This window comes from Manihot esculenta, chromosome 5, assembly GCF_001659605.2.
Source record: "Manihot esculenta cultivar AM560-2 chromosome 5, M.esculenta_v8, whole genome shotgun sequence".
Classification (NCBI taxonomy): domain Eukaryota; kingdom Viridiplantae; phylum Streptophyta; class Magnoliopsida; order Malpighiales; family Euphorbiaceae; genus Manihot; species Manihot esculenta.
The window spans coordinates 22,058,190-22,079,754 of NC_035165.2; the positions used below are offsets into that span (position 1 = coordinate 22,058,190).

The 21,565-nt window shown below is 32.3% G+C and overlaps 1 protein-coding gene and 1 long non-coding RNA gene across 3 annotated transcripts; both read right to left on the minus strand.

The window, feature by feature from the left end:
• Positions 1 to 4,622: 4,622 nt before the first annotated feature.
• On the minus strand, positions 4,623 to 5,338 carry LOC110616278. Its single transcript, XR_002488180.2, has 2 exons — positions 5,092 to 5,338; positions 4,623 to 4,983 (listed from the first exon to the last, which is right to left on the minus strand). It is a non-coding gene; the product is annotated as an uncharacterized LOC110616278 (long non-coding RNA).
• A 2,595-nt stretch (positions 5,339 to 7,933) lies between these two features.
• On the minus strand, positions 7,934 to 14,278 carry LOC110615223. Of its 2 annotated transcripts, XM_021756998.2 has the most exons (8): positions 14,014 to 14,277; positions 11,326 to 13,883; positions 11,071 to 11,229; positions 10,768 to 10,947; positions 10,128 to 10,322; positions 9,352 to 9,450; positions 8,665 to 9,273; positions 7,934 to 8,520 (listed from the first exon to the last, which is right to left on the minus strand). In XM_021756998.2, exons 2-8 carry the CDS (start codon positions 13,849 to 13,851, stop codon positions 8,185 to 8,187), a joined length of 4,104 nt encoding a protein of 1,367 aa, XP_021612690.1. In that variant the 5' UTR covers positions 13,852 to 13,883; positions 14,014 to 14,277; the 3' UTR covers positions 7,934 to 8,184. The 2 variants fall into 2 exon arrangements, with proteins under 2 accessions (XP_021612690.1, XP_043812806.1); XM_043956871.1 differs by lacking the exon at positions 11,071 to 11,229 and having other exon boundaries at positions 14,014 to 14,278.
• Positions 14,279 to 21,565: the final 7,287 nt, after the last annotated feature.

Genomic DNA, 21,565 nt, shown 5'->3' on the forward strand with positions numbered 1-21,565 from the left:
TTATAAAAGAATAATTTTGATGCAACAACTTCAAGTGTTAATTATTAATTTAACATTTATTTACGATTAATTTGATAAATATTTTTAAAATATAATCTAAAAATACACGAATTTATAAAAAAATAAAATTTATTATCCATAAATTTAATAAAAAATAAAAATCAAGCCAAGCTTTAGTATACCAGGTGCCGAAGCCCTAGAGAGTTGGCATTTAAAGTGTCAAATCCCATAAAAATTCAGTTCCAAAACCGAATCATTTAGGATTCGATCTCGAGGTTAAATCCCTCAAAAATTTGATCTCTAGTCCCTCAAAAATTTGATCTCGAGGCAAAGCCATATTTTAAGTCTTTTAACTAAAGACTCAGAGGTAAAACTCGATCATAAACAACAATTTTAGTTAAGAATTATAAGAAATCTAGGACAAAAATAAATTTTAAAAACGAATTCTAATTCTATTGAAAGTCATCTAGTTTGAAATTTATAAAAATAGCTACATAAGATATGTCAATGACTTAGAAACTAGACCGCTACGAGTGTTAGTGTTCAGATCAATTTAAGGTCGCTGGAACTTGTAGCAAGTCTACTATACATCATGTTACTCCTGATATAATCCCAAACATGATCTTAAAAAAAATATAGAAAATATTTTCATCTCATGAATTAAAACTTGACATATGCATGCAACATAATTGAAAAATATAAAATCCATACTAGAGCTTTCATCAAATATTCCAGTATAATTATCAATACATGTTTCAATTTGGTTCAAATATAATTTAAACTTTAAAAAACTTTTACATGATAAAATCATGAGCAAAGGGATTATAAAAGAAAATTCAGGTAAAACACAACTCTAAACCACAATTTATTATATGTCAACAACTGTAATTATTATATTAGAAATATACTATAAAACACTGTTGACTTTCCGAGCTAATTTTGGTTTAAAAAACCTGAGGTTAGAGGAAAGGGATAAACTAAACAACACAAACAATTCACATCAAAATGGACTTGTCACCAATAACACTCTATAATTCCAATAGTGCCCGACCTACAACGGGTGCTCCTCAAGACTTCCTCTTAACCATAACATATCTATAATGTCAGGGGTATAGAATGGGTTACCCTGGTCATTCCCTTACATAATACCAGGGGTGTAAAGTGGACAACTCTGGTATTTCTATACCCATCATAACATATTACAATATGCTTGAGGACTAATGGGTTATTCAGTATCCATCCACAACAATAATTACTTATGCAATGCATCATATTCGTTAATTCTAATGTAAAGTAACTTAATCATATACACATGGCATTTGTGATGAATGAGCATACTTAAAACGTCTAATTTCTTTAAAATAATACTTTAGTAGTTCTACTCACTACTAGCTGACGCAAACCTAGCTTTGACGTTGTTATCTCACTGCCGTTTTCTATAGTATTCCAAGTCTGATCCTACACATATGGACTTAAATGAGTGATCAAACATAACTTTTACAACACTTGACACTACTCATAAAAACATATAAGAAAACATGTGGCTGCACACGGTTAGACATGGGACTTTCAGTGGCAAATTCGACAGCCTAAAGTCCCCTTACAGATCCGAAGGCCAAACCTTTGGAGGCAGGTTAAACGGCCAAAAGGCAATCTTCACAGACAGATTTGGTAGCCGAATCTGTGTTTTTCTGCAATGCAGGCTCAGCCAATAGCCACCAAAACGTGATTAAACCCATATACAACAATTCAAAATCATAAAGAAACATCCAATATTGACTTAGAAGGTTTAAAACGACTCTAGAAATACCAAATCACTAACATGCAATCAACTCAGTAAATAAACATTCAAGACTCAACATAAAAAAGGAAAAAAAAAGACATAAACATTGCATGCATTATCATTCTAGCAACTCAAGCTACACACAACTCTCATTGAGCGCACAAACAACGAGTTTTGAGAAAGCCAAATTTATCTTTTGAAGAAAATACAACCATAACAACAAGAAAAAGATTTCGGAGAAAAAGAAGGGATGAGCTCTGAAAATTTCAAAAGCTAAAACTCGAAAATTCAACTTTATTCTTCAAAACAAAGATAAAACTTATGAATTTCTAAGAGATTTATGAAAAAATCAATGCAAAAAAAAAAAAGAGATCTTAGGCTCATCTCTATCCAAAAGAAGAAAGAAAAACTATTCACAATCGAGTTAGAGGCCTTTTATAGTTGGGTCTACCAGCTTGTGTTGGGCCGTTGAATTTAGGATATTCAGCGATTGAATCTTGATGATTTTGAATATCCTTTTTTTTATTCAGCGGCCGAACCTTAATAATTAAAATTTTTTTTTTCAAAAAATACATTTTAAAATATTTAAAATTTATTTTATAAAAAATTTATTTTTACAAGTTTAAAAGTTTCTAATTTTAAAATTTTAGATTCCAATAAAAATTTCTTTAACCGAATATTGCATCAACTCACTTGGATCCATATTTATTTAGATATTTCTTGATTATTTTTCAGCTTAATTAGTGAGTTAAAAATTAAGGAGGTTGTACACAATTATTCAATTTGATATTCTATTTATTCTTGCATGTACTAATTTGGTGCCATAACCTGATGATCTGGCCATAACAACATCTATAATACAATTAAAAAAAATCAATCATAGTAAAGAAATCACGTCAATTTCTATTATTTAATTACTTATTTTTATATGTGATTATTTGTTAAAATTATTAAGATTTCTCAAAATTATTATATTTCCTTGAACAATTTTAGTTAAATAAATATTTATTGCATGTTTAACAAAGAGCTTAATTATCTAGTTTATGATCATGATAATTGGAGGCTTAACCATAAGCAACATAGGATTATAAAGGTAAAACAATTATGAGGACTTTAACCTTTCTACCCATTAAGACATTTCATTTTTTTAATTATTAAATAATTATGACAGAATATGATTATTTTTTATTTTTAAATACATTTATTTTTTAAAATGTATTTTTAATTATTATTGTAAATAAAACTTACATTTATATGAATTCACAGAATAAAAAATATATATCTTTTGATTTTTGTATATATTATATATATAATTAAATTATTATTTAAAATAAAATAAATAATTTTGACTCGTTCGAATCAATCCAGACCATGAGTTAGACTCAATTTAAATATTGATCTGATCCAATAGGACTACTCATATTGTAATGAATTCAATAAGTTTGACTTATACAAAGTTGAAAATTTAATGTAAAAGCTAAAGTGAAATAATTAACATTTCTAAATAAATATTTGAAATTAATTTTGTTTAATAAATTATATTATTATAAAAAATATTTATTTAAACTAAATAAACAATTCTAAAAATTTTTCTTTAAAATTTGTCATTTGAGGATTGAAAATTTTGGGTTCATATTCATACAGCTTGACTATTGTACTCTCACCAAGACTGGATCTAATATTTCTACCGCACAAAAAAAAAAAAAAAAATTAATTGACTTAGCAATGGGAGTGGCGGCCACGCTGTCTATACGGGTTGATTATAAAATGAAATGAAATTAGTAATTTTTTTAATTAAAAATCAAACTAATTTAATAATGGTTTGATTTCAATTTAAATTTAATTTTGGTTTAATTATTTTTTAAAAATAATTTTATATTTATATGAGTAAAAAATATTTTTTTTACAAATTTATGTATTTATTCTCCATTAGTTGGAAATTAAAATTTAATTACTGTTGCCTTCTTTATATGGAGAAAAAAAGTAAATAAGGAAATTTCCAAATAATTGGGCAACATCAATTTTTGTAATGTGGAATTGTGAAAACCTCTAAATCAGGCTGATGTGTTCCCATTCACCTACCATTTGGTTAATGTAAATATATTATGTCAGAAAATATTTTAAATTTATTTAAAACGTGAGGAAAAGAAAAATAACTAAAGAAAATCTATTTATTTTTCTCATTGGAAAAAATGAGAGCAGAAATAAAGTTATAGCACATGTTTATTTATGAAAAAATAATTTATTTTATTTTCATTTGTTAGTAAAATTTCAGTTTTATTTTTACAAAAAATATGAAAACACTTTTTCTCTAGTAATACTATAAAATAAATTTCTAATGTATATCTACCATAATTAAAATAATAAATCATTATAAAACTCATTTTAATTTTAATTTTAATATTTAATTTTTTAAAAAAAAAATAAAAATTGAGAGTATAAAATCTGAAATTTCTCATATTTATTCACATATATTTACTATCAAACTAAATTTGCAAATACTAATATTTACTATGAGACGTAGTCTGTGCATACTAATTTTAATATATCTTATACATTTATTTTATAAATATATTATTATTTTTATTTTTATAAGTAAATTTTTTAAATAATTATTTAATTTTACTTATACCATCATTTTTGTGGCAGAAAAATTATTGTTTTGCATTAAAAGTAGTAAAAAAGCAAAATGATTTTTATAACAGCACCGTCTATTTTTTTTTTTTTTAAAAAAAGATGATTTCATTTTATTTTTCATTAATTATTTATTTATTTTTCTCTTTACATATCCAAACAGGGTGTAATTATATTATAACCGTATAAAATTTATCACATCTGATTAGGGCTACAAACAAAATTAGTATAATTAAAAATTATAACGGAATGAAATCATTCAATTACGTTTGAGCAAATTTGGACATTGCATGGATAACACAACTACGACTAAAAGCCAATTTATGCAGTAATAGAAAAACGACGTTGTTTTCATCCAGAAAATTATTAACACCAGAGCTATACCTATCGCATCCCAAGCTCTGCAACTTGCCTCGCTCATCAACGCAGACATGAGATAAATCTAGCAGGATTCCATCGCAATAATCGACGAAACGGCGTCGTGTTTCCACCGTAATCGGATTCGGCGGCACCCAATTTCTTACTTTTTCCACACCGCATGCTGACTTTCTGGCCTAAGGACAAAACTGCAAGTAGATAAATACGATTAGGCAAAGAAGGAAAAAGACGAAAACGACATCGGAAAGCGAAATAAATTAATGGGATACCAAATAAGTGCGTGTAAGGAGTAATACGTTAAAGAGAGTTGGTGGTGTAGGGCAGGGCAAAGCCAAAGAGTGGTGGTGGTAGTGGTGGCGGCGGCGGCGGCGGTCATGGTGGTGGTGCTATCGTCCGGACAGAGTGAGGTGTGGGAACCAGCTGTGTGCCATGGATTTGTTCAAGTACTATGTATGTGGTCGGATTCTGTTGTTTTTATTGGCTGCTAATCTCTCCGTGTATTTTCAACTACCGTTTTATATGTACTACCGTTTGCTCATTTTATTAATTACTGTTATTTAAATATAAAATTTCTTTTATTTTTTTAACTTAATTTTCTTTAGCTATTATGGTTAGATTTGAAACTAAACCGTGTTAAGAATGAAATAAATAATCGGAAAGAAATGAATAAAAATATATGAATAATGAGTAATTTGGATTTTTAAAAATTAGATGGTTATTTTAAATAAAATATATAATGATATAATAATAGTAATTAAGGAGAGGTGAAATAGAGAAATTGAAGTGGAGGTGTGGTCCTGATGGTGCGGAGGGCGGTGACGTGATTCATTTGTTTGGGACGAACAAAACATGGGCGTGGGCTCCCGTTTGGCCACGAGAGTTTGCCTGTGATGTCTTGAAGTTTCTCATTCAAAATCAAAAAACCCGCTTTTTATTTCATAGAAAATAATTTTATTTTATTTTTTACATTTTTAATATTTAAAAAAAATTAATTGATGAAAAATATTTTAATAATCAAATGAAAAAAATCTAAAATCACTTTACTTTTAAAAAAAATTAAAGTCATTTCAATATTTTATGACTTTTACTCGTAATTATATAAATTTATTAATATATTTTATTTATAAAAAATTAAAATTAAATAATAAAAAATATTTTATTGAAAGTATATTTCTTCTGCAAGTAACTAAAGGTTAAATTAAGGTCTTTTACTAATAATATTATTATTAGGGGTGTGTTTTCATACCACGTGATATTTATTTTGTTTATATTTTAACGCATTTACGTGTATATTATTTGAAGTAATTAAATTGAATCAATAAAATTTAGTTATTTTAATTTATTTTATTAATAATAAATTATATTTGTTATTTTTATAAATAAAATTATTATACGTATATTTTTATTTGTTTTTACTTTAATTAACTAATAATATAGAATATAAGTAAAATTTTCAATTTAATTAATTTAATTCAATTAATAGAGTTGTTATGCCTAACCGTGGCTAAGCATTTCCAAGAAACCAATATATAGGATGCTTTTCAAGTACATATCACAATTATAGAGATGACTGATATTCATCTAATTCAACCAAAAACATAAGATCTAGCATAGATTATCCAGGTTTTCTAGTTAAAGATGTCTCCTCACTCTAAATCACCTTCAAAATTGTAATTACCCTTGTCTGATTGGAGGAATTATTAGGGGAAAAACAAAGGGTATGGGGTCAGAATTTTGATAGACAGAAAGCATTTGAGCTTGGAATCATAGGTCATCATTTAATTTTATTTTTTTATCACACAATTTTTACGCTTAGAATTATGTTTGTTTCTTTTTTTTTTTTTAAATTAATTTTTTCAACAAGTGATGAAAATAAAAAGTGGAAAGAATTAAAATAAATTCAACAAAATCAAAGAATTCAAATTAGAATAAGGGGTAGAAATAAGCGAAAATTAAATGAAATTATTTGATTTGACTAATATTAAGAGGGGGGGAGAAAAACGTAAAGGGAGTGGAAGTGGAAGGAGATGGGTCATTTTCAGGAAACAGGGGCTGAGCTTGGAGTGGTATTAAAGGAGAGCTGGTCCTAAGTGGGCCCAAAACGGTACCGAAACAGCCATGTGCGTTAACATTGTACGGAAGGGCTTTTGGCGCCCATTTTGTCATCCTACCAATTATTATGTGGGTGTGTGTATACAGTACCCTCATTATTTTTTTGTACCAATCCAATACTATTCCATCTTCTACTTTTTATTTTTTTTTATTATATCACATCACATCATGAATAATACTTAAATTTCTATATTTTACAAATTTTAGTTTTTTATTGTTAATTGAGTGAAAATGTTTTTAATATTCAGAGTATATTATTATTTCATTTTAATATTTTTATCAACATGAATACAAACTTTTCTTAATAATGTTTATCTAAGTTGAAAAATAGGTTTAAGAAATGGTAATGTTTCATATAATCAAAATTAAGATCTTCATAATTTTTTCAAAATATGAACTCATGGGTTATTTATAATAACGTTCAAAATAATTTGCTCAAAATTTGTAAGTTTGTATGTAAATCTAAAAAGAAGGGGGAAAGTAATCAATCCCATTAAGCTTGTTAGGCTACAATTAAATCATATTAACAACTAATTTTATCTAGTTTGTGTAGATAAAAGAAAAACAAATTATGTAATATTTTTAAAGATGGCGAATTTTATGGTAATAATTGAAGATTGCATTGCTAGTTTCTATAAGAGATCTATGACTAAACTGAAGTAACATCAAATAAAGGCTTTCAAAGACCAAAAACTTGAAGATTATACCCATTTTGATTTAGATTCAATACCAATTTTAACAAAAATTAACGATTCTTTTGTTTTCAGAATATTCATTTCTCTGAAAGAAAAAAAAAATACTTCGACCTAAAATTGAACCATTGAAATTCAGGTCTAATTCAATATTGATTTTAGTGAATTCAATATTGATTTTAGTGAATCCAATTTCGACCTATTCCAATCCAGTTATAATTTCAGTTTAAATCAATATAATTTTAATTTGATTTTAATTTCAAATTGGCCCGCAACCAGATCTACGCTAGTGCCCTTTGCCAGCAGAATTCACTCGCACATAGAGAGAGGGAGAGAGAGCAAAAACATTTTACTTATTGCATTTATGAATATCATACTAACTCTGAAAGCAATACGGGCGTGAGTATAATTAAAAACAAATAAAAAAATAAAAGCCACTTACAGTTAAATTAAATGCAAACTAAAGGAAATCAACAATCAAGCACTGTGAAGAAAAAAGAAAGAATATTGCCTAAATATCTATGTGAATACGAATGTCCCGCCATACTCTGTAAATTTCCTAGTTATTATGATAAGCGCATACCTTTAGAAACCAAGCCCTTTCAAAGAAATGGTGCCATTCCCCATTAAAAATAAGCCAAAAACAGCAAGAGCAGCAAGGAGAAACCACATCCATGTCTCCATCCTTCTCTTGCCACGGTTGCGTAGTGGTGGAGGCATAGATTTTGACTTGGTCTGCTTTGTGAAATGCAATGGCTTGTGAGCCCTCTTTGTTACTGTCATTGGCTTCTCTCTTGTTTCAGACTCCTTGGTCTCGATTGGAGGTTCAATCCCCGGAGATGATTCTCCCTCATTGACAGTATTCGTATCTTCTGCTACAGCCTTCTTTTTCTCCTTCTTTCTTGCCCTTTTCTCCCTCTCCTGGATAAAGAATAATTCATATGGGTCATACCCAATTCGAAGAGTGCTCCTTTAAAGTATAGAGTAAGGCGAATAAAAAGAGAACACTAGTTGTTATATGCTTTAAAATGCCTACAATTTCAGACTTGGCATAAGCAGTTTTACCTTCTCTTTCTCCTCAGCTTCCTTCTGTGCTCTTAGTGCAGCCCTGGCTTGGGCCTTAGCAGCATTTCGTTTCTTTCTTTCCATTGCCTCTTTAGCTTTGGCCTTCTCCTCCAACCGCTGATGTTCCTTCAATATGGCTGCTTCCTCTTGTTTTCTCAATTCCTCAGCTTTCCTGGCTAACTCTTCTTCCTCCTTTGTCTGCTTATCCTCCTTTGTTTGCTTCTCCTCCTTTTGCCATGCCTCCTCAATCTCATTCCTGCCAGAAATAGTTGCAAAGCCATTTCCCAACGGAGCATGTTGTGTAATTTTTTTAGGTTTAGCTGTTAGGTTATTTTTGTTCCCAACATTTGCTGTGGATTTATCATCCGTCTTTTCTGTCCCCGTAGGCGCAATTGTTTTTTTGCTTTCAAGAGCGGTAAGAGGAGGTTTGATGTTGTCCTTGGCTATTCTTTCACTAACAACAACGGGGATTGCAGGCGGCACCTCATCAGGGCCTAGTGAACGGCCATCTAGAGTCTGCAATCTCCTCACTGTACTCTTCATGTTGCACCTAATGTATTCTTTCTGGAACTCATCATTATTGTTCCATAAATCCATAACCCTCTCCACCTAAATCATCCATTGTAAGTTCAAAATCAGCAAATTCCCACAATTTAGAAACCGAAGAAAAAAAAAACTCTGGCTTACCTGGTTAACACAATGACGTTGGAGTTCTTCTTTATTGCCCTGGGATGCTAAATCATAAGCCAACTTTGAATCATCCCTGTACTGCCAGAAGTGTTTGTTCTGAAAATTCAGTGGATAATAATAGCGTTAATCAATCACACAGTTAGAATACTTGTTCTTCCAGAACTATCATGATGAGTTTTCAAAAGCAACAGGTCACAACTAAAGTGAAGCCCTGCTAAATATAGTTTCTCCAGCATATTAAAAGTCCAAAACTAATTGACAAATCAAAATAGAGAGCTTTACATTTAATCTAAATAGAAAGTCTAGATCCTCTAGATTAACATTTTATTATCTTAAACAATATCTTAAGTTAGGTGTTCATGAAAAATGGGTGGGGTGGACAAGTCACATTCATATCCTAAAACAAAATCAGCTATGTTGTTTATTGGAGTTTTTTTTCCCCTTTTGGAAAAGGAAACCATGGCAGCTGATCTTAATTGAACAAATTTTGTTGATTCATTAAACATTATAGCAGAATATTCAAGGTATTTGTTCTTGTGATCATATATTTTACAGTGAATATGAATTACTTGTCAAGAGTAGAGCTAGTTCTTCTAAATTGGAGAAAAACTTTGATGGGGAACATTGGTGAAAGTTCACAAATTTTTAGGGCACAGCCTCCTCACCATAAAGAACTCCCTCATGCTTCCCATGTTACAAAAAATTTGGCACATATCTTAATGTAGTAATGAAGAATTGACATATTGAAAATCATGTGCAAAAACAGAACATACCTTATCATATAATCTCTTCCTCAAACTCTGTAGATGCGCATATGCTTCCTGTCGGACGTCATCTGCAGCTCTAAACCGAGCTACAACTTCATTTAGCTTAGCATTTTCTTCTTGACATGTCTTCTTAGCATTTCTAATGGCTGCTTCAGCTTTGAGAACATTTTCTCTCAATTGATCTGCTTCTTTCCTCAAAAGCTGCACCAGAAATTCAAAGTAATCAATTCAACACCTCAACTATATATTAAATAGAAAAAGATTTGTGTTCTAATATGAGTAATGAGATGAAAAATACAAACATGGTTGTTATTAGAGTTCCCAAGCTTATGGTTAATTGTATCAAATCATGTAAACAACTTTATTCCAACATTCAGACTTTTCCCTAACATAGATAATAGATTATCTATTCCAAATTCGCAGAAAGAAAATACTGAAAAAATGCAAAAGAATAAGTGTAAAGGTTTCTTTCTTTGCTTCTTTTTTTTTATCTGTATCATATTAAGAGATGAAAGCAAATAATAATAGCAATAATAATGTTTGACATCCTATATATCCTTTACCATCTGACTATTTCATTCTTGGAAACTCATTGATATTTGATGATGCAAGATCTAAGTGATGTGAGGAACCAAAAAATTAATACCTTCAAGCGTTCTTCAACTTGGTCTTTTTGATCTATAGCCTCCTGAATGTCCTCCTGGCTACCCAAACTAGAAGAAAGCTGTTCACGAGTTTGCTTCAACTGCTTGATTTCACGGATATAACTCTTTTCTTCCTTCAAGGGTAGGGTTTCATGCTGTATCATGTGTTCCATATTGCGTATCTGCTTGCATGCCACAGAATGAATCACATGAGGGGTAAAAGAATTATCATTTAAAAATACAGAAGACTTAAAAATGACCAGAGAACAGACTAATCCGTTAGATATATGCATATAAGGGTGCACCTTGCTATCAATATCCCCAACAGAAAAGGCACTCTTCACTTTGTTAATCAGAGACAAAGCAGAGTCTATTTCCTTGCGTTTAGACTTAAGCAAGTTGCGCACTGCTACCTCTTCAGATATGGCAGCATCAACACGAGCACCATACTCATTACAAATAGCCTAATTATGGAACGTATTTTCAGCAATCATATACGATTAGAAGCAAAAATAAAATTTTCAGAATGTAAAAAAGTGTATTTTGCAAAGGTCCCTTACCCTTTTCCTCTGCATTTCAGCTCGGACAACATCCCGACTTTTAGTAGTCTCATCAACTTGAAACTGAGCATGTTTAATCTGTTCTCTTAAATTTTCATCATCTTCATATCTAGGAATTCTGATCATGTAGTAGAATGGCTTTTTCCCCACCTCAACTGCTGCATTTTGCCCCTCGGAAGCATCAACTGAGGAGCCTTCTGGAGAAGATGATGAGAGTTCTTCCCTGGTAACCTTATCAGTGACCTCCATTTCTTGAGGTGCTTTTTCTTCGCCATCAATGGTAACTAGCTGGTCTCCTTCATTTTCATCATCTTGAATGCAATTGATGGTTCTTTCACCAGTAATAACAGAGCCGTTCTGACCCTCACATTCAGATGCACATCTCTCGTGATTGGATATAACTTCCTTGGAAGCCATTGGTGAATGTTCAACTTCTGGCCCTGCTTGCACACTAACTGGATTCTCAACTGAAACATGTACGCAGGCCTCTCTATCTGGTTCACCAACTGAAACAGCATTGCTGCCAGAGCATTTAGCAGCCCCTGTTGAAAACTCAGATTCTTTGTCCACCTCATCATTTGGTGGAGTAGATACTTCTCCAGATTCAATGGCTGTGGAATCAGCCTTAATTTCTGGTTCCGCATCATTTTCTGGCCAACTTGGCATTGTTTCAGTTACAATCTGGCTGTGATCTGGCTCAATCACAATTTCTCTGTCACCAACAGAATGAGAACCAACATTTTCTCCACTATTCACATCCAACATTTCCACCAAAGTCTCTGTTCTTGTATCATCATTTATGTCTGTAACATCCACAGCCACATGACAAGAATCACCAGCTTCAACCACTGGTTCCAATACTGTATCACTAGCAAGAGCAACTGGAATGCTTCCAAAACTTTCAATAGCCACATTCTGATGAACAACCATTCTGACAACTTCAGATGTGGTTGGATTGGCATGAGCAAAGCCATTAGCAATGGTCTGTGAAACACTTTCTTGATGATCAGTAGGCAAAAGTTCTCCTTTCTCATGTGTAATATGCCCATGAATATCCTCACATGTTAACTGTACAACAGGCTTGTTAATTTCATCAGTTGGATGCCCGATTGTATCATTATCACTTGCAGATGGAGAACTCTTGCCAGTTTCAGTACCAATAGAAGAGGGGGTTTCATTTGTACCAATTTTGGCCTTACAAGAAATCAAGTTCTCACCCTCCCTAGAAGAGTTGTTTTGCTCAGATGTGTTTTGACTGGCACTAACAAAGCCATTAACAACAATTCTTTCTGCAACAGTATCTTCAATATGACCAGCAGACAACCCATTTTCATATGCATTACATGCAGAGGTATCAATAACTTCCGTTTCTTCCAATTTTATATCAGCTACTGCTAGGCAAGGAATTTTCTCTGTATTCTGCTCCAACACCACCTCAGATTCCCTTTGGGGACCTTCCAGTGGAGGGTTGTTGGAAAATCCCACAGGTTCCTGCCCCTGATTGTCCAAATCACCATCAATAAACCCTTCGGTGATTGCACTCTGAGAATCTTGGTTTCCTTTTACATCTACACCCAAATTCATTTCTCTTACACCTTCAATCTTGACTTCATCATTGCTATACTGATTTGGCTCTGATTCAGAGACATCTATACTGCATGAGACCTCAACACTATGAAACTGATTCCGCTCCAATTCAGCAACATCTACACTGCTTGTGACCTCAAAGTTACCAGACTCATCTGGCTGTAGTTCACTGCTTTTGACCTCAAGCACACTGGCGTTTTTCAGCTCTGATTCAGCAACATCTGCACTCATTGCGAAATCAACATTACCAGAGTGATTTGTCTCTGATTCAGCAACATCTGTATAAGTTGTGAATTGAGATTCCGGAGATACAATTGAACTGTTTTCCTCCCCAGCCTTCACATCACCAAATTTAACCTGCATCAATTCAGGTTCAGGTTCAGGTTCAACAGCCTCTGAAAGGTCCCCAGTCCCTTTCAGACCTCCAGTTGAATCCAGTTCAACATGCCCCTCTTCACCTTCGCTTTGATCATCCAGGGCCTCAAGTCCAACAATAGGCGACGTTCCCGTTGAAACTTCAATAGCACCATTCTCTACTTTCCCATCTTTAGAGATGACGCCATTATTAAAGGGAGAACTTGAGTCCCCCTCTATTGCAGCAACTTTGACAGCCTCAATCCCATGATCGACCTCAGATTCTGCGACCTCATTCTCAATGTCGTTATCACAAGAACCGACATTGTGAACGGGTTCAGACTTGCCATTGAGATCGGCGGAGTCGGCAGGTTCAACAGGAACAGTGTTGTTTCCAACTACGAAAACATAGGAGGCATCGGGATCATCTTCCCTATCCCCCATGCCACTCTCATTACCGTCCTTAACTCCATTGCAATCTGCAGCAGGTGTCGGCAGCTCCTCATAGCTACTCATATCCAACCCACACTTGTCCTCCGTTTCACTGTTTGAAACGTTCACAGTGACATTCAAATCCGCCGTCATTGCACCGTTAAATTAAACTCTACCTCTCCCAGCTATAGGATCACCGACAAAAAAAAATTCAAAACATGACAAACGTATGACAAGTGTAATTCAGATCAACAACACTACTTAATAAACCAAACAAACAGTATAGCATACAAGCATCAAATCTAGATCGCTTACCTGAAGGCGGCAGATCAGACCGCAGCTGAATGCGAGCACTGGAAGCACCGGATCGAGAGATGGATCAGCCAATGCGGTGTAGTTATGGGTACGGATCTTAGGGTTTTGGGAGGGATTGGGAGAATTATGATGAGCTTGTATAAGGAGGAGGTGAAGACATAAGAGAAAAGAAGAGCTTTAAAAATAAAAATCCTAAATGGAAACAAACAGCTGGCGAAGAGAAGAAGAGGAAGTAGTATACTGTGTATGTAACTCTTCCTGTTTGAACTTCAAAACTATATCCTCTTCACTTTTTTTTTTTTTTTTTTTTTTTTTGCTTTTTTTTAAAAATAAAATAAAATAAAAGCATGATCATCCGCGGCTTGCCGCGGTTTGTGATGTAATAAATCATAACAATATAAAAATTGAGTTTATAATAATTATTTGAAATTAATAATTAAAAAAGTCCTTTCAATATGCGGGCCTTTAATATAATTAATTTAATAAATTAAAAATGCTGCATTTTAATTAAAATTCGAAATAATTTATTCTATTATAATATGCTTGTTATTTAAAAATTATTTTTAAAATTATTTCTTAGGGGGAACTTGAATTATTGCATCATCAAGAGTGAATATAGTATAAAAAATCTAAATCCAATTAGGTGTGATGGGATAAAAACTCTTTTTCTTTTCATTCTTGAGCGATTAAAAGCTCCTTCAGAATAAAATTACTATAGTAAAGAATGATGTTGGTGATTAGAGTCTTCCCCAAATATGCTCTAGATTATGGTTATCAATTTCTTCTGGACTCTCCAAACTTAACATCCTAACACAATTTCAGTGTATCAGTCTCTGTACAATGCCCTATAAAGATTACCATTAAAGCGTTTGCCATATTTGATTAGTCTAACCAAACAAGTTTTATCTATATAGGCATATTTCGGATAATGTCATTAAAACCCATAAAATAATGAACCCAAAGTGACGTATGTTAGAAGAAATTAATTTATGGCTATCAATTTTAATTTTAATTTTAATTTTAATTATTGCATATAAGTTGAAATATTCTTATATTTACCTTAAAACGGTAAATAATCTTAAATATTTAACATGAAAATAAAAATAAAAATAATAACATTAACAATATCATTATCAAAAATATATTATATATAATTCTCAATATGGGTATTATATTTATTTTATGTAACTATTAATTATATAATTTTTAGTTGAAATATACATATATGATTAATATTTGAAAATAAGTTCAAAATCACCTTTATACTTTTTACTAACTGTAAATTTTTTTGGTCAAATAAATTAATTGTAAATTTTTTGGTCAAATAAAATCACAACTTTATATTAAAAATTAAATAGGTCTTATTATATTTAAATATTAATTCGTAATAATAAGATATAACTTCTGTAATTTTAAATATTATTTTAATTAAAATAATATCACTTTTAGTATTATTGTAGTTAAAATAATATTTAATATTTATATTTTATTATTAAAAGATTAAAATTTAAATGTGTTGGGACCTATAAAATTATGGATCTATTTAGTAAAAATAGTTGACATGAGTTTATTTGATTCTTTGTAAAAAGTATTAAGAGTGAATATTGATTTATATGTATTATATAACTAATATGTAATTCGCTCATACTTAAAAAATATAAAGTAATTTAATATATTTATAGATTAAAATTATTTTAAAAATATAAAAATGATATTATTTAAAGATAATATAGTTATATATTTATATTTAATTTTAAATTATACATATAAATATTGATGTAATATAATAATCGCTAAATATTGATGTAATATAATAATCGTTCAAAATAAGTTATGAGCCGTGATCGTAAGATACGGTCACGTAATAAGTTTCGATTAGATGATACGCGATCCCACCTGTGGAAAGGAAAATTCGGATACTGTAGATCTTGATTCTTCATCAGTACTCGTCCTTTTAATAACAGGATAAGATTTTACAAAAAGTTATTTTTAAAAAATATAATCCAACAGATCTTCATTACATGTACAATCGTGAGATCTCTTATCCACTAATCGATACTAGTCGAATTTTATGGAGATTTGATAACAAACTCCATCTTCTTACAATATAAAAGCTGATGAACACAGAGATCAAAATACACATTCTTACACAATTACTCTTAAATTCTAAGCAATTCTCGCCATTTTTTTATCAATTCGCTAACTTAAGCGTTGGAGTGGTTGTTGTAGGCGCCAACCACCTCACACTCTCTTTCTTGCAAATTGACCAATCGCGACATAGTTTCATTTCAGTCACATTATTTGGTTCCATTGCCAATATACTTTCCATAGAATTCTCTCTGTTCAATTGGATTAGAAACCGGTCTCTCATTCACTTTTTCCTAAAAAGAAATATTTTTCCTTTTCCATTCTCTAAAAAACTGACAATTCACGAGTTTTCCACTCTTGGCAGTGGATAAAATACACTCTTAATGGTAAATGAGGCTGATTTGAATAATTTAAATAATGAGCAAATGCTCTAATATATTGAAAGGTTGCAGGATACTCTCAAGTAATATAAAACTTGAGAGAATGCCTCATTTATAGCTCCCAAGATAAGGGAGGAAGCTTCCATCGACACTCCAAGGACTCAGACAGAAGTGATCCAAATGCAGTTCAAAGGGAAGGTCAAGCTGGAGGAAGAGGAGTCGTCGGACGAGACTCCGAAAGATGTCAACTGGAAGCTGGTACAGGCCGTGCAAAGGTACCAGAAAGGAGCAGGAGGAGAACTATGACCTGGACGATGCCTCGCCCCTATCAGAAGAGATCCTAACAGAGACTTTTTCTGCCAAGTTTAAACTCTCAAGTTTGGATAAATACGATAGAACAACAGATACCAAGAGTCACTGGCGATTTTCAAAACAACAATGCAGCTTCAAAACGTCAACGATTTTGTGTTGTGCCAAGTGTTTCCGTCCATACTCACAGGTTTGACTCAAAAATAGTACCAACATTTGAGCCTAGGATCAATTTGAAACTTTACATAATTTGCTTGTTATTTAAGTCTAGGTTTATTACTTGTATACTTCTTAAAACACTCTTCTCTAACTTGTGGAAGATCTGTCAAGGAGAGGGCGATTCTTTAAGGAGCTTTATCTCATGTGTCAATGCAGAAGCAATACAGGTAGAAGAATTAAATTATGAGATAGTATGTGAGAGTGTTAAAAAAAGGAATGCGTAACATCAAGTTCATAGATTCTCTAATCAAGAATCCAGCCGCTACTTACCAACAGCTAATGGTTAAAGTCCAAAAGTACATAAGGCTAGATGATGAAGTCCAAGTGCTAAGAGAGAATAAAAGGACTAGTCCAAAGTAAAACCAAAAGCCAGAGAAGCGAAGGTATGGAGGAGACCGTAGAAGTTATCTAGTCTCCCAAAGAAGGGATGACCAAGATAAGTATAAGAATTATACTCTACTGAATGACTCACGGACACATATTTTAATGTGGATCATAAAAAATGATAAGAAATTCAGATAGCCTTCCAAGCTCAACTCTAAGAAAGTTGAAAGGCGAGATAGGAACAAGTATTATCATTTTTACGAAGACCACGAAGATACAATGGAATAGTGTCGGCAGCTGAAAGATGAGATCAAGAGGTTAATAAGGAACGACACACTTTGAAAGTTTGCCAAAAAGAGTAAAAAAGAGAGGAGGCCCAAACCAGAGGTAACAACTCCTGAAACCACTCCTAAAAGTGAACCTATAAGGGTTATACATATAATTACAGGAGGACTAAGCGAGACAAGGGAAAAGATAAACACGTCGCAAAAGATGTTCTGTCAGTTGAGCAGGAACCATGGGCCAAACAGGAAGTAAGGTTCTGACCAACAAACAAGGCGATAGGATTTTTTCAAAATGACCTGCTGGTCATGAGCATCCATCTGAATGATTATAAGGTGAGGAGAGTCTTGGTGGAGAAATAAAAAATCGTTAAATGGAATTACTAAAATACAGAGTGACAACTTTTGCTTAGTCTCCAGAAGATGTGACAGGTGTGGACCAGACTCTTATCACCCATAAACTGTCTATAGATGAAAAAATAAAATCAATATAATAGAAGAAAAGAAAATTTATACCAAAGAGGTAGCAGGTGATTAAGGAGGAGGTTAATAAATTATTAAGTGCATGATTAATAAAAGAGGTCTAGTTTCCTACATGGCTTGCCAATATAATATTGGTTAAGAAGGCAAACGGGAAATGGAAGATGTACGTGGACTTTACTGACCTGAACAAAGCATACCCAAAGGATCATTATCCACTCTCGTCTATTGACAGGTTAGTAGACTCTACCTTGGGTCATGATGTGGTTTATTTTTTGGATGTTATTTCAGGCTACCACCAGACCATGATGGACATCGAAGATGCAGAAAAGACCGTGTGTATTACCGATGTAGGAGTCTTCTATTACAAGGTGATGCCATTTGGGCTAAAAACGCAGGGACGACTCACCAAAAGCTAGTGTCGGGCATCTTTAAAGACAAGATGGGTCAACAGTCGAAGTGTATGTGGATGATATGATAGTAAAGAACTAGTAAACTAATCCTTATAAGACCATCCAAAGGACATCTAGAAGCTTTTTGACGTGTTGGATAAGGCAGGTATGAAACTTAACCCTGAAGAGTGCACTTTTAGAGTAAGAGTTGAGAAGTTTTTAGGGTACATAGTTTCGAGGCATAGAGGCAAATCCGGAGAAAATTAGTGTCATTCAAAACATGGAGGCACAGTTTTAGAAAGAGGCATAGAGGCAAATCCGGAGAAAATTAGTATCATTCAAAACATAGAGGCACCTAAAAACCATTAATGATGTACAGAAGTTGAATGGGCGAGTCACAGCTCTTGGTCAGTTTATATCATGTTCGGTCAGAAGGTGTCTACCCTTCTTTAAAGTCTTAAAAGGCAAAAGTACATTTATTTGGAGGAAAGAGTGTATAAAGGCATTTGCAAATTTAAAAGCTTTTTTATCATCTCCCCCTTTGTTAAGCTCGCCTCTCGAAAGCAAGATTTTATTTCTATACTTGTTTGTGACACAAAAAACTGTAAGTTTGATGCTTGCTCAAGAGGAAAAAAGGGAATAAAGCCCAGTCTATTACACCAGCCAAGTCTTGAATGGGACAGAATTGAACTATCCCTCTCTTGAGAAATTGGCATTTGCAGTCCTGATGTCTGCCACGAAACTGCGTCCCGATTTTGATTCACACACCGTAGAAGTTAGGATAGATTATCTTGCGAAAGGTACTATATAGGCCGAAGCTATCAGGGCGGCTGTCCACCTGGGCTGTGATACTGTCAGACTTCGATATTGGGTATATCTCGAGAAAAGCAATAAAAGTCCAGGTAGTAGCCGACTTTATTATAGAGATAACTCCACCATTAGAGAAGTCAAAATTGCCTGAATCGCCTGTTGAGAAGTGGAAGGTTTAGGCGGATGGTGCTTGCGGAGTGGGGATTCTGCTTCTAGTTCAGTGATCCTGGTGGAGGCGGCCTGGTTCTCCTCAACCTGAGATTGCAGCTCCTGGACTTGGCGCTGAAGCATGGCCACTTAATCCTCGACCATTTTTGCTCGATTCTCAAGGGTTGACTTTAAAGCATTTTCCTGGTCCAGGTCCTCCTAGAGCTTGTCCACTGATCTATAGTCTCCTTAATTGTGCCCTCCACTTCATCAACCCGAGCCTTCAGTCTCGAGCACTTTTCTTGTAGGAGATTTTTGTCCGTTCCTTGTTCCCCAAACTCTCACCTCACAGCCTTGTTATGCTCTTTGGCCATATAAGTACAAAGAGCACTCTCTATGGCAGAGTGAATAATCTCGATTTCATTCAATCGGTGATGGTCCTCGGGCCTTAAAGTGCTTTGGTAATCAGGATAGACAGGCGGAGCTCCTTGAAAAAGGAGGTTGTAACATCCCAAAAAATAAGAATAAGAATAAAAATAAAAATAAAAATAAAAATAAAAATAAATAAATAAATAAATAAAAAATAAAAAAAGAATAAGAATAAAAAAAAAAGAAAGAGAAAGAAAAAAAAGAAGATGGATTAAATTTTAATTTAAAGATAAGTGACACTTTACTAGCCACTTAACCAAATAAATTTAAAAAAAATAAAAAATAAAAAAGAAGAAGAAGAAAAGACTAGAAGAGAAGAAGAATAACTCATCTTCTTCCATTTTCCTCTCTTTCCCATGTTGGTAGAGGGAACCCATTTTTTCATCTTTTTTTTCTACACCAAAATTTCTTTAAATTTTTACCTCCAATCAATTACCCATTTTCTCCCAATACCTTTCCAAAGTAGAAAAATCAAAGAGAAAATTCAAGGTTGAGGGAGAGTGAACAGTAACAAGTGTTCGAAAATTTAAAGGTATGTTAAGAGTTTTAATGTAGGGATGTTTCTTATCATTTTTATATGAATATTATGAGGAATATTGTATTAATATGATTTATTTGTTTATTTTTCATGAAGAAGAAGTGGAAGGGAAGAGTAGAAACTCTAAAAGGAAAGGAAAGGAAGATTAGAAAATTTTAAGTTTGTAGAAGATTTTGGAATGTTTAAGGTTTGTGCTCAACTTTATTTGAATAATTTGTTAATTAGGTTTTATTTGAAAATTTTATTACTTTAGTAGAACTAGATCGAAGTGAATAATATTTTAGTTATATAGCATGATTAAAGTTTGAAGAAATGATAAATTTGATAAATAGAAAATTTTAAAATTAATATGTAATTTGAGCAAAACTCAAGTTATGAACCAAGTGGAATGTCTCTAGGGATGTAATTTGGCTAAGATATAGTAATATGAAAAAAAAAATTAGTCTAAATAAGGAATACTACTTTGTATATATTAAACGTTGTAAATTAGTTAAATTAGGGTTAAAAAAAAGTTGTTGGATAAAAATAAAAATTAAAAAGAAAAAGAGAAATGAGATATAGTGTATGGTGATAAATAGAAAAAGATATTAGATTAGAAAAAAATAATAATAAAAAATAATAGTAGTTAATTAATTAAGGATTAAATTATGAATTTGTAATTTATGTAGTTGAATTAAATTAATAGATTTACATGATATGACAATGTTTAAAAGCAGAGTTGTAATATGATAAAGTATTATAGTTTGAATAATTGAAAGTTACATTGTATTGAAAATTTTTGTCCCATGTTTAAATGTATAAATTATTTAAAGTCTGGCTCTAATAAGTTTGGTGAGAATTGTGAGTTAGTTTAAGAGTGTAGCATGCCATATACAGATCTTGCAGTACTGCACTATAGTTACACTGATTTTTGGGATACAATGATATACCCTGCAGTTATAGACTCAGCATTTGAGCCATATAGTTATTTGACACTTTGTGCCCTACAGATATACCTTTCTTATCTGACTTAACAATCCCATTTAAATTTATATGGGCAAAAAAGACAATACTTTTTACATGATGAAAAAAAAAGAAAAAGACTATGAAATTAAAATCTATATATATGTGTGAAATAATAATATGATTTAGAATTATTTTAAGGGAAATTTACTT